The following is a 14,189-nucleotide window of genomic DNA, read 5'->3' on the forward strand; positions in this document are numbered from 1 at the left end:
TCCTATTTTTCCCACTCCGGAGCCGAGTCGGGCTGAAAGGTGCCCCGCTCCTGAGCGGAGGGGACCTCCGCGGGCCCCCCGCCGCCCTCTCATCCCGCCCCGCGCTCTCTTCACCTTCTATGTCCTCATTGGCCAGGATGTCGTATTTCTTGGTGTCTCGTTCATCGTCTTCGTCCTCTTCGTCACTGTCCAGCGAGTGCCTCCCTTTAAAACGACTGCCTGGTCCGCCGGCTCCATTTGCTCCAACCTAGAGAGACAGACAGACAGACAGACACACGCACGGAGGCAGACAGACAGACAGAGGGAGAAAGATTGACAGCCAGTTAAGCATGGCCACTGATCTGAAGCTCGGGCTGCAAAGGTTTGGCCACCTTCTCGCTCCACAATCGCCTACCTGGTCCAGCTGCACATCCTCCTGGTCCCCACTCCCGACCTCAAATGACACCTTACGCTTCGACATCCTCACAGTCGCGACCTGTTAAGACGACAGTGAGCATTGGTAAACACCAACAGGGGTTATATATCAAACAGGGGAGACGCACCTACATTTAGGGCACTCCCAGGACAGGTACAGTACAGGGGTTAGATACAGAGTAAAGCTCCCTCTACACTGTCCCCCATCAAACACTCCCCAGGACAGGTACAGTACGGGGGTTAGATACAGAGTAAAGCTCCCTCTACACTGTCCCCATCAAACACTCCCAGGACAGGTACAGTACGGGGGTTAGATACAGAGTAAAGCTCCCTCTACACTGTCCCCCATCAAACACTCCCAGGACAGGTACAGTACGGGGGTTAGATACAGAGTAAAGCTCCCTCTGCACTGTCCCCATCAAACACTCCCAGGACAGGTACAGTACGGGGGTTAGATACAGAGTAAAGCTCCCTCTACACTGTCCCCATCAAACACTCCCCAGGACAGGTACAGTACGGGGGTTAGATACAGAGTAAAGCTCCCTCTACACTGTCCCCATCAAACACTCCCCAGGACAGGTACAGTACAGGGGTTAGATACAGAGTAAAGCTCCCTCTACACTGTCCCCCATCAAACACTCCCCAGGACAGGTACAGTACGGGGGTTAGATACAGAGTAAAGCTCCCTCTACACTGTCCCCATCAAACACTCCCAGGACAGGTACAGTACGGGGGTTAGATACAGAGTAAAGCTCCCTCTGCACTGTCCCCATCAAACACTCCCAGGACAGGTACAGTACGGGGGTTAGATACAGAGTAAAGCTCCCTCTACACTGTCCCCATCAAACACTCCCCAGGACAGGTACAGTACGGGGGTTAGATACAGAGTAAAGCTCCCTCCACACTGTCCCCATCAAACACTCCCAGGACAGGTACAGTACAGGGGTTAGATACAGAGTAAAGCTCCCTCTACACTGTCCCCATCAAACACTCCCAGGACAGGTACAGTACGGGGGTTAGATACAGAGTAAAGCTCCCTCTACACTGTCCCCATCAAACACTCCCAGGACAGGTACAGTACGGGGGTTAGATACAGAGTAAAGCTCCCTCTACACTGTCCCCATCAAACAGTCCCAGGACAGGTACAGTACGGGGGTTAGATACAGAGTAAAGCTCCCTCTACACTGTCCTCCATCAAACACTCCCCAGGACAGGTACAGTACGGGGGTTAGATACAGAGTAAAGCTCCCTCTACACTCTCCCCATCAAACACTCCCCAGGACAGGTACAGCACGGGGGTTAGATACAGAGTAAAGCTCCCTCTACACTGTCCCCATCAAACACTCCCCAGGACAGGTACAGTACGGGGGTTAGATACAGAGTAAAGCTCCCTCTACACTGTCCCCATCAAACACTCCCAGGACAGGTACAGTACGGGGGTTAGATACAGAGTAAAGCTCCCTCTACACTGTCCTCCATCAAACACTCCCAGGACAGGTACAGTACGGGGTTAGATACAGAGTAAAGCTCCCTCTACACTGTCCCCATCAAACACTCCCCAGGACAGGTACAGCACGGGGGTTAGATACAGAGTAAAGCTCCCTCTACACTGTCCTCCATCAAACACTCCCAGGACAGGTACAGTACGGGGGTTAGATACAGAGTAAAGCTCCCTCTACACTGTCCCCATCAAACACTCCCAGGACAGGTACAGTACGGGGGTTAGATACAGAGTAAAGCTCCCTCTACACTGTCCCCATCAAACACTCAAAGGACAGGTACAGTACGGGGGTTAGATACAGAGTAAAGCTCCCTCTACACTGTCCCCATCAAACACTCCCAGGACAGGTACAGTACGGGGGTTAGATACAGAGTAAAGCTCCCTCTACACTGTCCCCATCAAACACTCCCAGGACAGGTACAGTACGGGGGTTAGATACAGAGTAAAGCTCCCTCTACACTGTCCCCCATCAAACACTCCCAGGACAGGTACAGTACGGGGGTTAGATACAGAGTAAAGCTCCCTCTACACTGTCCTCCATCAAACACTCCCCAGGACAGGTACAGTACGGGGGTTAGATACATTGTAAAGCTCCCTCTACACTGTCCCCATCAAACACTCCCAGGACAGGTACAGTACGGGGGTTAGATACAGAGTAAAGCTCCCTCTACACTGTCCCCATCAAACACTCCCAGGACAGGTACAGTACGGGGGTTAGATACAGAGTAAAGCTCCCTCTGCACTGTCCCCCATCAAACACTCCCCAGGACAGGTACAGTACGGGGGTTAGATACAGAGTAAAGCTCCCTCTACACTGTCCCCCATCAAACACTCCCAGGACAGGTACAGTACGGGGGTTAGATACAGAGTAAAGCTCCCTCTACACTGTCCCCCATCAAACACTCCCCAGGACAGGTACAGTACGGGGGTTAGATACAGAGTAAAGCTCCCTCTACACTCTCCCCATCAAACACTCCCCAGGACAGGTACAGCACGGGGGTTAGATACAGAGTAAAGCTCCCTCTACACTGTCCCCATCAAACACTCCCCAGGACAGGTACAGTACGGGGGTTAGATACAGAGTAAAGCTCCCTCTACACTGTCCCCATCAAACACTCCCAGGACAGGTACAGTACGGGGGTTAGATACAGAGTAAAGCTCCCTCTACACTGTCCTCCATCAAACACTCCCAGGACAGGTACAGTACGGGGTTAGATACAGAGTAAAGCTCCCTCTACACTGTCCCCATCAAACACTCCCCAGGACAGGTACAGCACGGGGGTTAGATACAGAGTAAAGCTCCCTCTACACTGTCCTCCATCAAACACTCCCAGGACAGGTACAGTACGGGGGTTAGATACAGAGTAAAGCTCCCTCTACACTGTCCCCATCAAACACTCCCAGGACAGGTACAGTACGGGGGTTAGATACAGAGTAAAGCTCCCTCTACACTGTCCCCATCAAACACTCAAAGGACAGGTACAGTACGGGGGTTAGATACAGAGTAAAGCTCCCTCTACACTGTCCCCATCAAACACTCCCAGGACAGGTACAGTACGGGGGTTAGATACAGAGTAAAGCTCCCTCTACACTGTCCCCATCAAACACTCCCAGGACAGGTACAGTACGGGGGTTAGATACAGAGTAAAGCTCCCTCTACACTGTCCCCCATCAAACACTCCCAGGACAGGTACAGTACGGGGGTTAGATACAGAGTAAAGCTCCCTCTACACTGTCCTCCATCAAACACTCCCCAGGACAGGTACAGTACGGGGGTTAGATACATTGTAAAGCTCCCTCTACACTGTCCCCATCAAACACTCCCAGGACAGGTACAGTACGGGGGTTAGATACAGAGTAAAGCTCCCTCTACACTGTCCCCATCAAACACTCCCAGGACAGGTACAGTACAGGGGTTAGATACAGAGTAAAGCTCCCTCTACACTGTCCCCATCAAACACTCCCAGGACAGGTACAGTACGGGGGTTAGATACAGAGTAAAGCTCCCTCTACACTGTCCCCCATCAAACCTTCTTGTTGCAACTCATCCCCAGGCAATGGGGGAGGGGATAGCTTCTGTGGACTACAACTCCCGGCGTTCCCCGCGCCAGTAGCACGGACACCATGGCGCATGTGCACTGCCCGGCTTTCCACCACACCCCCCCCGCAACCGCGCCTGCGCGTCCGGCATTCACCAGCAGCGCCTGCGCACCCTCTTCTGAAGCCGGCAAGAAAAGATGGCGGCCCTCCCTCCCGACAAAACAAACTCCGTCCCACCGCCAAGCTCCGAACCGCAAGGGCAGGCCCAACGCGGAGGGCCGCTCAGGTGTGGGGGGAGAAGGGTTTTTTTTTTCACCCCCCCCCCAACGGTAAATCGACGGCCGCAACCGCCTCCGCCGCAGCAGCCCGCCTCACGCACCCAGAACGGCCTCAACCCGCCTCTTGACCCCTCTCGAAGGAGTACTTCCGGGGCAGGTCTCCCCAGGCAACCGTCAAGGCGACGTCAGGACTCTAAGCCCCGCCCACTCTCACGCCCCCGCTTGTCGCGGCTGGTGGAGGGGTGAGAGCCTGAGCATGCGCGCTGTGAGGCCGCGACGTCTGCGCTGGAGCGAGAGGGGGGGGGGCGTGGCCTCGAACAGCAGCGTCGCGGGTTCGAGTCCCGCGTCCGCCGGGCGGGTGGCTCAGTGGGTGCGAATAAGGAGAAATGAATTAAATAAAACATATTGGTTTTCCTTTTATTTGTTTATTTTTTTTTTGCTTGTTCCTTCCTGGGAGGTGGGCGTCGCGGGCACTGCCAACGTTTGTCGCCCATCCCTAAATCTCTTTTTGTCACTTGGGAGGCGGGCAACGCGGGTCATGCCAGCATTTCTCGCCCCTCCCTAAGTCTTAGCTGCATCTACCCCTGTCTGTCCCTTCTAAGTATTTTGTCGGTTTCAATGAGATCCCCTCTCATTCTTCGAAACTCGAGAGAATACAGGCCGTTTCCCCAATCTCTCTTCATCGGACAGTCCCACCATCCCGGGAACGAGTCTGGTGAACCTTCGTTACACTCCCTCTATGGCAATAATATCCTTCCGAAGGTCAGGGGTCCAAAACTGCACAGAGTACTCCAGGGTGCGGTCTAACCAGGGTTCTATACAATTGAAGCAAGACTTCACTACTCCTGTACTCAAATCCCCTTGCGATAAAGACTAACATCCCATGAGCCTTCTTAATTGCTTGCTACACCCGCATGTTAGCTTCCAGTGACTTATTGACGGGGACACCCAGGCCCCTTTGTACATCGACACTTTCTAATCTCTTACCATTTAAGAAATACTCTGCACATCTGTTCCTCCCACCAAAGTGGATAACCTCACATTTTTCCACATGATATTCCATCTGCCACGTTCTAGCCCACTCACTAAGTATTCGCGTGGGGAATTGTTACTCTGTATTACACTGGGTGTGTATTACTCTATTACTGTGGGGGATGGTTACTCTGTATTACTCTGTGTGTGTGTGTGTTACCCTGTATTACTGTGGGGGATTGTTACTCTCTATTACTCTGGGTGTGTGTCACCCTGTATTACTGTGGGGAATTGTTACTCTGTATTACTCTGGGTGTGTGTTACCCTGTATTACTGTGGGGGATTGTTACTCTATTATTCTGGGTGTGTGTTACCCTGTATTACTGTGGGGAATTGTTACTCTGTATTACTCTGGGTGTGTGTTACCCTGTATTACAGTGTGGGATTGTTACTCTGTATTACTCTGGGTGTGTGTTACCCTGTATTACTGTGGGGGATTGTTACTCTGTATTACTCTGAGGGTGAGTTACCCTGTATTACTGTGGGGGATTGTTACTCTGTGTTACTCTGGGTGTGTGTTACCCTGTATTACTGTGGGGGATTGTTGCTCTGTATTACTCTGAGTGTGAGTTACCCTGTATTACTGTGGGGGATTGTTACTCTGTGTTACTCTGGGTGTGTGTTACCCTGTATTACTGTGGGGGATTGTTGCTCTGTATTACTCTGAGTGTGAGTTACCCTGTATTACTGTGGGGGATTGTTACTCTGTATTACTCTGAGGGTGAGTTACCCTGTATTACTGTGTGGGATTGTTACTCTGTATTACTCTGAGGGTGAGTTACCCTGTATTACTGTGGGGGATTGTTACTCTGTGTTACTCTGGGTGTGTGTTACCCTGTATTACTGTGGGGGATTGTTGCTCTGTATTACTCTGAGTGTGAGTTACCCTGTATTACTGTGGGGGATTGTTACTCTGTACTATGTTGGACTTGGGGCTTGGCAACGAACCAGGCTATGTGGCAGATCTCTCGGTGGGAGAGCATTTCGGTGATAGTGATCACAACTCCCTGACCTTTACTACAGTCATGGAGAGGGACAGGAGCAGACGGGATGGGAAAATATTTAATTGGGGGAGGGGGAATTACAGTGCTATTAGGCAGGAACTGGGGAGCATTAATTGGGAACAGATGTTCTCAGGGAAATGCACGACAGAAATGTGGAGGTTGTTTAGGGAGCACTTGCTGCGACTGCTGGATAGGTTTGTCCCGATGAGGCAAGGAAGGGATGGTAGGGTGAAGGAACCTTGGATGACAAGAGATGTGGAACAGCTAGTCAAGAGGAAGAAGGAATCTTACTTAAGGTTGAGGAAGCAAGGATCAGACAGGGCTCTAGAGGGTTACAAGGTAGCCTGGAAGGAACTGAAGAATGGACTTAGGAGAACTAGAAGGGGACATGAAAAAGTCTTGGCGGGTAGGGTTAAGGAAAATCCCAAGGCGTTCTACACTTATGTGAGGAACAAGAGGATGGCCAGAGTGAGGGTAGGGCCGATCAGGGATAGTGGAGGGAACTTGTGCCTGGAGTCGGAGGAGATAGGGGAGTTCCTAAATGAACACTTTGCTTCAGTATTCACTAGTGAGAGGAACCTGGTCGTTTGTGACACAGCGTGGAACAGGCTGATATGCTCGAACAGGTTGAGGTTAAGAGGGAGGATGTGCTGGAAATTTTGAATGATATGAGGACAGATAAGTCCCCGGGGCCAGACGGGATATACCCAAGGATATTACGGGAAGCGAGGGAAGAGATTGCCGTGCCTTTGGCGATGATCTTTGCATCTTCACTGTCCACTGGAGTAGGACCGGATGATTGGAGGGTGGCAAATGTTATTCCCTTGTTAGAAAGGGAATAGGGATAACCCTGGGAATTATAGACCAGTCAGTCTTACGTCGGAAGTGGGCAAATTATTGGAGAGGATTCTGAGAGACAGGATTTACGATTATTTGGAAAAGCATGGTTTGATTAGAGACAGTCAGCATGGCTTTGTGAGGGGCAGGTCATGTCTCACAAACCTTATTGAATTCTTTGAGGATGTGACAAAACACATTGATGAAGGAAGAGCAGTGGATGTGGTGTATATGGATTTTAGCAAGGCGTTTGATAAGGTTCCCCATGGTAGGCTCATTCAGAAAGTAAGGAGGCATGGGATACAGGGAAAGTTGACTGTCTGGATACAGAATTGGCTGGCCCATAGAAGTCAGAGGGTGGTAGTAGATGGAAAGTATTCAGCATGGAGCTCGGTGACCAGTGGTGTTCCACAGGGATCTGTTCTGGGACCTCTGCTCTTTGTGATTTTTATAAATGACTTGGATGAGGAAGTGGAAGGCTGCGTTAGCAAGTTTGCCGATGACATGAAGGTTGCTGGAGTTGTGGATAGTGTGGAAGGCTGTTGTAGGTTGCAACGGGACATTGACAGGATGCAGAGCTGGGCTGAGAAGTGGCAGATGGAGTTCAACCTGGAAAAGTGTGAAGTGATTCATTTTGGAAGGTCGAATTTGAATGCGGAATACAGGCTTAAAGACAGGATTCTTGGTAGTGTGGAGGAACAGAGGGATCTTGGGGTCCATGTCCATAGATCGCTCAAAGTTGCCACCCAAGTTGATAGGGTTGTTAAGAAGGCGTATGGTTTGTTGGATTTCATTAACAGGGGGATTGAGTTTAAGAGCCGCGAGGTTATGCTGCAGCTCTATAAGGCCCTGGTTCGACCACACTTGGAATATTGTGTTCAGTTCTGGTCGCCTCATTATAGGAAGGATGTGGCAGCTTTAGAGAGGGTGCAGAGGAGATTTACCAGGATGCTGCCTGGACTGGAGGACATGTCCTACGAAGAAAGATTGAGGGAGCTAGGGCTTTTCTCATTGGAGCGAAGAAGGATGAGAGGTGACTTGATAGAGGGGTACAAGATGATGAGAGGCATAGATAGAGTGGATAGTCAGAGACTTTTTCCCAGGGCGGAAAGGGCTATCACCAGGGGGCATAATTTTAAGGTGATTGGAGGAAGGTTTAGGGGAGATGTCAGAGGTAGGTTCTTTACACAGAGAGTGGTGGGTTCGTGGAATGCACTGTCAGTGGTGGTAGTAGAAGCAGATACATTAGGGACATTTAAGCGACTCTTGGATAGGTACATGGATGATAGTAGAATGAAGGGTAGGTAGTTAGTTTGATCTTAGAGTAGGTTAAAGGTTCGGCACAACATCGTGGGCCGAAGGGCCTGTATTCTGCTGTACTGTTCTATGTTCGATTACTCTGGGTGTGTATTACCCTGTATCACTGTGGGGGATTGTTACTCTGTATTACTCTGGGTGTGTATTACCCTGAATCATGGTGGGGGGTTGTTACTCTGCATTACTCTGGGTGTGTATTACCCTGTATTACTGTGGGGGATTGTTACTCTGTATTACTCTGGGTGTGTGTTACCCTGTATTACTGTGGGGGATTGTTACTCTGCATTACTCTGGGTGTAGATTACCCTGTATTACTGTGGGGGATTGTTACTCTGTATTACTCTGGGTGTGTGTTACCCTGTATTGCTGTGGGAGATTATTACTCTGTATTACTCTGGGTGTGTATTACCCTGTATTACGGTGGGGGATTGTTACTCTGCATTACTCTGGGTGTGGATTAACCTGTATCACTGCGGGGGATTGTTACTCTGTATTACTCTGGGTGTGTATTACCCAGTATTGCTGTGGGGAATTGTTACTCTATATTACTCTGGGTGTGTATTACCCTGTATTACGGTGGGGGATTGTTACTCTGTATTGCTCTGGGTGTGGATTAACCTGTATCACTGCGGGGGATGGATACTCTGTATTACTCTGGGTGTGTATTACTCTGTATTACTGTGGTTACTCTGTATTACTCTGGGTGTGTATTACTCTGTATTACTCTGGTTGTGTGTTACCCTGTATTACTGCGGGGGATTGTTACTCTGTATTACTCTGGGTGTGTGTTACCCTGTATTGCTGTGGGAGATTGTTACTCTATTACTCTGGGTGTGTATTACTGTGGGTAACTGTTACTCTGTATTACTCTGGGTGTGTGTTACCCTGTATAACTGTGGGGGATGGTAATTCTGTATCATTCAGGGTGTGTGTTACCCTGTATTACTGTGGGGGACTGTTACTCTGTATGACTCTGGGTGTCTATTTCCCTGTATTACTGTGCGGGCTGGTTACTCTGTATTACTCTAGGTGTGTATTACCCTGTATTACTGTGGGGGATTGTTATTCTGTATTACTCTGGGTGTGTATTATCCTGTATTACTGTGGGGGATTGTTACTCTGTATTACTCTGGGTGTGTATTATCCTGTATTACTGTGGGGGATGGTTACTCTGCATTACTCTGGGTGTGTATTATCCTGTATTACTGTGGGGGATGGTTACTCTGTATTACTCTGGGTGTGGATTACCCTGTATTACTGTGGAGGATTGTTACTCTGTATTACTCTGGGTGTGGATTACCCTGTATTACTGTGGGGGATTGGTACTCTGTATTACTCTGGGTGTGTATTACCCTGTATTACTGTGGGGGATTGTTACTCTGTATTACTCTGGGTGTGTATTACTCTGTATTACGGTGGGGGATTGGTACTCTGTATTACTCTGGGTGTGTATTACCCTGTATTACTGTGGGGGATTGTTACTCTGTATTACTCTGGGTGTGTATTACTCTGTATTACTGTGAGGGATTGTTACTCTGTATTACTCTGGGTGTGTATTACTCTGTATTACGGTGGGGGATTGGTACTCTGTATTACTCTGGGTGTGTATTACGGTGGGGGATTGGTACTCTGTATTACTCTGGGTGTGGATTACCCTGTATTACTGTGGGGGATGGTTACTCTGTATTACTCTGGGTGTATATTACCCTGTATTACTGTGGGGGATTGTTACTCTGTGTTACTCTGGGTGTGTATTACTCTGTATTACTGTGGGGGATGGTTACTCTGTATTACTCTGGGTGTGGATTACCCTGTATTACTGTGGGGGATTGTTACTCTGTATTACTCTGGGTGTGTATTACTCTGTATTACTGTGGGGGATGGTTACTCTGTATTACTCTGGGTGTGGATTACCCTGTATTACTGTGGGGGATGGTTACTCTGTATTACTCTGGGTGTATATTACCCTGTATTACTGTGGGGGATGGTTACTCTGTATTACTCTGGGTGTATATTACCCTGTATTACTGTGGGGGATTGTTACTCTGTATTACTCTGGGTGTGTATTACTCTGTATTACTGTGGGGGATGGTTACTCTGTATTACTCTGGGTGTGGATTACCCTGTATTACTGTGGGGGATTGTTACTCCGTATTACTCTGGGTGTATATTACCCTGTATTACTGTGGGGGATTGTTACTCTGTATTACTCTGGGTGTGTATTACTCTGTATTACTGTGGGGGATGGTTATTCTGTATTACTCTGGGTGTATATTACCCTGTATTACTGTGGGGGATTGTTACTCTGTATTACTCTGGGTGTATATTACCCTGTATTACTGTGGGGGATTGTTACAATGTATTACTCTGGGTGTATATTACCCTGTATTACTGTGGGGGATGGTTACTCTGTATTACTCTGGGTGTATATTACCCTGTATTAGTGTGGGGGGTTGTTACTCTGTATTACTCTGGGTGTGGATTACCCTGTATTTCTGTGGGGGATTGGTACTCTGTATTACTCTGGATGTATATTACCCTGTATTACTGTGGGGGATTGTTACTCTGTATTACTCTGGGTGTATATCGCGCATCAACACGAGCAGAATTTCTCACCCACAGCTGTTACAAAAATTTCTAAATTCACTTGTAACAGCCCTTCAAAACACTCCCACAGGGGATGCTGAGACCAAGTGGGCCCACATCAGAGACGCCATCTATGAGTCAGCTTTGACCACCTACGGCAAAAGTGCGAAGAGAAATGCAGACTGGTTTCAATCTCATAATGAAGAGCTGGAACCTGTCATAGCCGCTAAGCGCATTGCACTTTTGAACTACAAGAAAGCCCCCAGCGATTTAACATCCGCAGCACTTAAAGCAGCCAGAAGTACTGCACAAAGAACAGCTAGGCGTTGCGCAAACGACTACTGGCAACACTGATGCAGTCATATTCAGCTGGCCTCAGACACCGGAAACATCAGAGGAATGTATGATGGCATGAAGAGAGCTCTTGGGCCAACCATCAAGAAGATCACCCCCCTCAAATCTAAATCGGGGGACATAATCACTGACCAACGCAAACAGATGGACCGCTGGGTTGAGCACTACCTAGAACTGTACTCCAGGGAGAATGCTGTCACTGAGACTGCCCTCAATGCAGCCCAGCCTCTACCAGTCATGGATGAGCTGGACATACAGCCAACCAAATCGGAACTCAGTGATGCCATTGATTCCCTAGCCAGCGGAAAAGCCCCTGGGAAGGACAGCATTACCCCTGAAATAATCAAGAGTGCCAAGCCTGCTATACTCTCAGCACTACATGAACTGCTATGCCTGTGCTGGGACGAGGGAGCAGTACCCCAGGACATGCGCGATGCCAACATCATCACCCTCTATAAAAACAAAGGTGACCGCGGTGACTGCAACAACTACCGTGGAATCTCCCTGCTCAGCATAGTGGGGAAAGTCTTTGCTCGAGTCGCTCTGAACAGGCTCCAGAAGCTGGCCGAGCGCGTCTACCCTGAGGCACAGTGTGGCTTTCGTGCAGAGAGATCGACTATTGACATGCTGTTCTCCCTTCGTCAGATACAGGAGAAATGCCGTGAACAACAGATGCCCCTCTACATTGCTTTCATTGATCTCACCAAAGCCTTTGACCTCGTCAGCAGACGTGGTCTCTTCAGACTACTAGAAAAGATCGGATGTCCACCAAAGCTACTAAGTATCATCACCTCATTCCATGACAATATGAAAGGCACAATTCAACATGGTGGCTCCTCATCAGAGCCCTTTCCTATCCTGAGTGGTGTGAAACAGGGCTGTGTTCTCGCACCCACTCTTTTTGGGATTTTCTTCTCCCTGCTGCTTTCACATGCGTTCAAATCCTCTGAAGAAGGAATTTTCCTCCACACAAGATCAGGGGGCAGGTTGTTCAACCTTGCCCGTCTAAGAGCGAAGTCCAAAGTACGGAAAGTCCTCATCAGAGAACTCCTCTTTGCTGACGATGCTGCTTTAACATCTCACACTGAAGAATGCCTGCAGAGTCTCATCGACAGGTTTGCGTCTGCCTGCAATGAATTTGGCCTAACCATCAGCCTCAAGAAAACGAACATCATGGGGCAGGATGTCAGAAATGCTCCATCCATCAATATTGGCGACCACGCTATGGAAGTGGTTCAAGAGTTCACCTACCTAGGCTCAACTATCACCAGTAACCTGTCTCTAGATGCAGAAATCAACAAGCGCATGGGTAAGGCTTCCACTGCTATGTCCAGACTGGCCAAGAGAGTGTGGGAAAATGGCGCACTGACACGGAACACAAAAGTCCGAGTGTACCAGGCCTGTGTCCTCAGTACCTTGCTCTACGGCAGCGAGGCCTGGACAACGTATGCCAGCCAAGAGCGACGTCTCAATTCATTCCATCTTCGCTGCCTTCGGAGAATACTTGGCATCAGGTGGCAGGACTATATCTCCAACACAGAAGTCCTCGAGGCGGCCAACACCCCCAGCTTATACACACTACTGAGTCAGCGGCGCTTGAGATGGCTTGGCCATGTGAGCCGCATGGAAGATGGCAGGATCCCCAAAGACACATTGTACAGCGAGCTCGCCACTGGTATCAGACCCACCGGCCGTCCATGTCTCCGTTATAAAGACGTCTGCAAACGGGACATGAAATCGTGTGACATTGATCACAAGTCGTGGGAGTCAGTTGCCAGCATTCGCCAGAGCTGGCGGGCAGCCATAAAGACAGGGCTAAATTGTGGCGAGTCGAAGAGACTTAGTAGTTGGCAGGAAAAAAGACAGAGGCGCAAGGGGAGAGCCAACTGTGCAACAGCCCCAACAAACAAATTTCTCTGCAGCACCTGTGGAAGAGCTTGTCACTCCAGAATTGGCCTTTATAGCCACTCCAGGCGCTGCTTCACAAACCACTGACCACCTCCAGGCGCGTATCCATTGTCTCTCGAGATAAGGAGGCCCAAAAGAATATTACCCTGTATTACTGTGGGGGATTGTTACTCTGTATTACTCTGGGTGTGTATTACTCTGTATTACTGTGGGGGATTGTTACTCTGTATTACTCTGGGTGTATATTACCCTGTATTACTGTGGGGGATTGTTACTCTGTATTGCACTGGGTGTATATTACCCTGTATTACTGTGGGGGATTGTTACTCTGTATTACTCTGGGTGTGGATTACCCTGTATTACTGTGGGGGATGGTTACTCTGTATTACTCTGGGTGTATATTACCCTGTATTACTGTGGGGGATTGTTACTCTGTATTACTCCGGGTGTGTATTACTCTGTATTACTGTGGGGGATGGTTACTCTGTATTACTCTGGGTGTGGATTACCCTTTATTACTGTGGGGGATTGTTACTCCGTATTACTCTGGGTGTATATTACCCTGTATTACTGTGGGGGATTGTTACTCTGTATTACTCTGGGTGTGTATTACTCTGTATTACTGTGGGGGATGGTTACTCTGTATTACTCTGGGTGTATATTACCCTGTATTACTGTGGGGGATTGTTACTCTGTATTACTCTGGGTGTATATTACCCTGTATTACTGTGGGGGATTGTTACTCTGTATTACTCTGGGTGTATATTACCCTGTATTACTGTGGGGGATTGTTACTCTGTATTACTCTGGGTGTATATTACCCTGTATTACTGTGGGGGATTGTTACTCTGTATTACTCTGGGTGTATATTCCCCTGTATTAGTGTGGGGGGTTGTTACTCTGTATTACTCTGGGTGT

At 49.0% G+C, this 14,189-nt stretch overlaps 1 protein-coding gene across 4 annotated transcripts in view; it reads right to left on the minus strand.

Annotated features, from left to right (window-relative positions):
- cd2bp2 (CD2 (cytoplasmic tail) binding protein 2) overlaps window positions 1–4,411 on the minus strand; it is a 33,527-nt gene extending 29,116 nt beyond the window's left edge. The window contains exons 1-3 of one of the 4 annotated variants that reach the window (XM_068027632.1): window positions 4,335–4,411; window positions 395–475; window positions 115–247 (exon numbers count right to left, since the gene is read on the minus strand). In XM_068027632.1, coding sequence (XP_067883733.1) covers window positions 115–247; window positions 395–460 — 199 coding nt within the window. In that variant the 5' untranslated portion in view covers window positions 461–475; window positions 4,335–4,411. The other 3 variants (XM_068027635.1, XM_068027633.1, XM_068027634.1) reach the window with 3 other exon arrangements.
- Between the last annotated feature and the right edge of the window lie 9,778 nt (window positions 4,412–14,189).

The sequence above is a fragment of the Heterodontus francisci genome, unplaced genomic scaffold (genome assembly GCF_036365525.1).
Source record: "Heterodontus francisci isolate sHetFra1 unplaced genomic scaffold, sHetFra1.hap1 HAP1_SCAFFOLD_752, whole genome shotgun sequence".
Classification (NCBI taxonomy): domain Eukaryota; kingdom Metazoa; phylum Chordata; class Chondrichthyes; order Heterodontiformes; family Heterodontidae; genus Heterodontus; species Heterodontus francisci.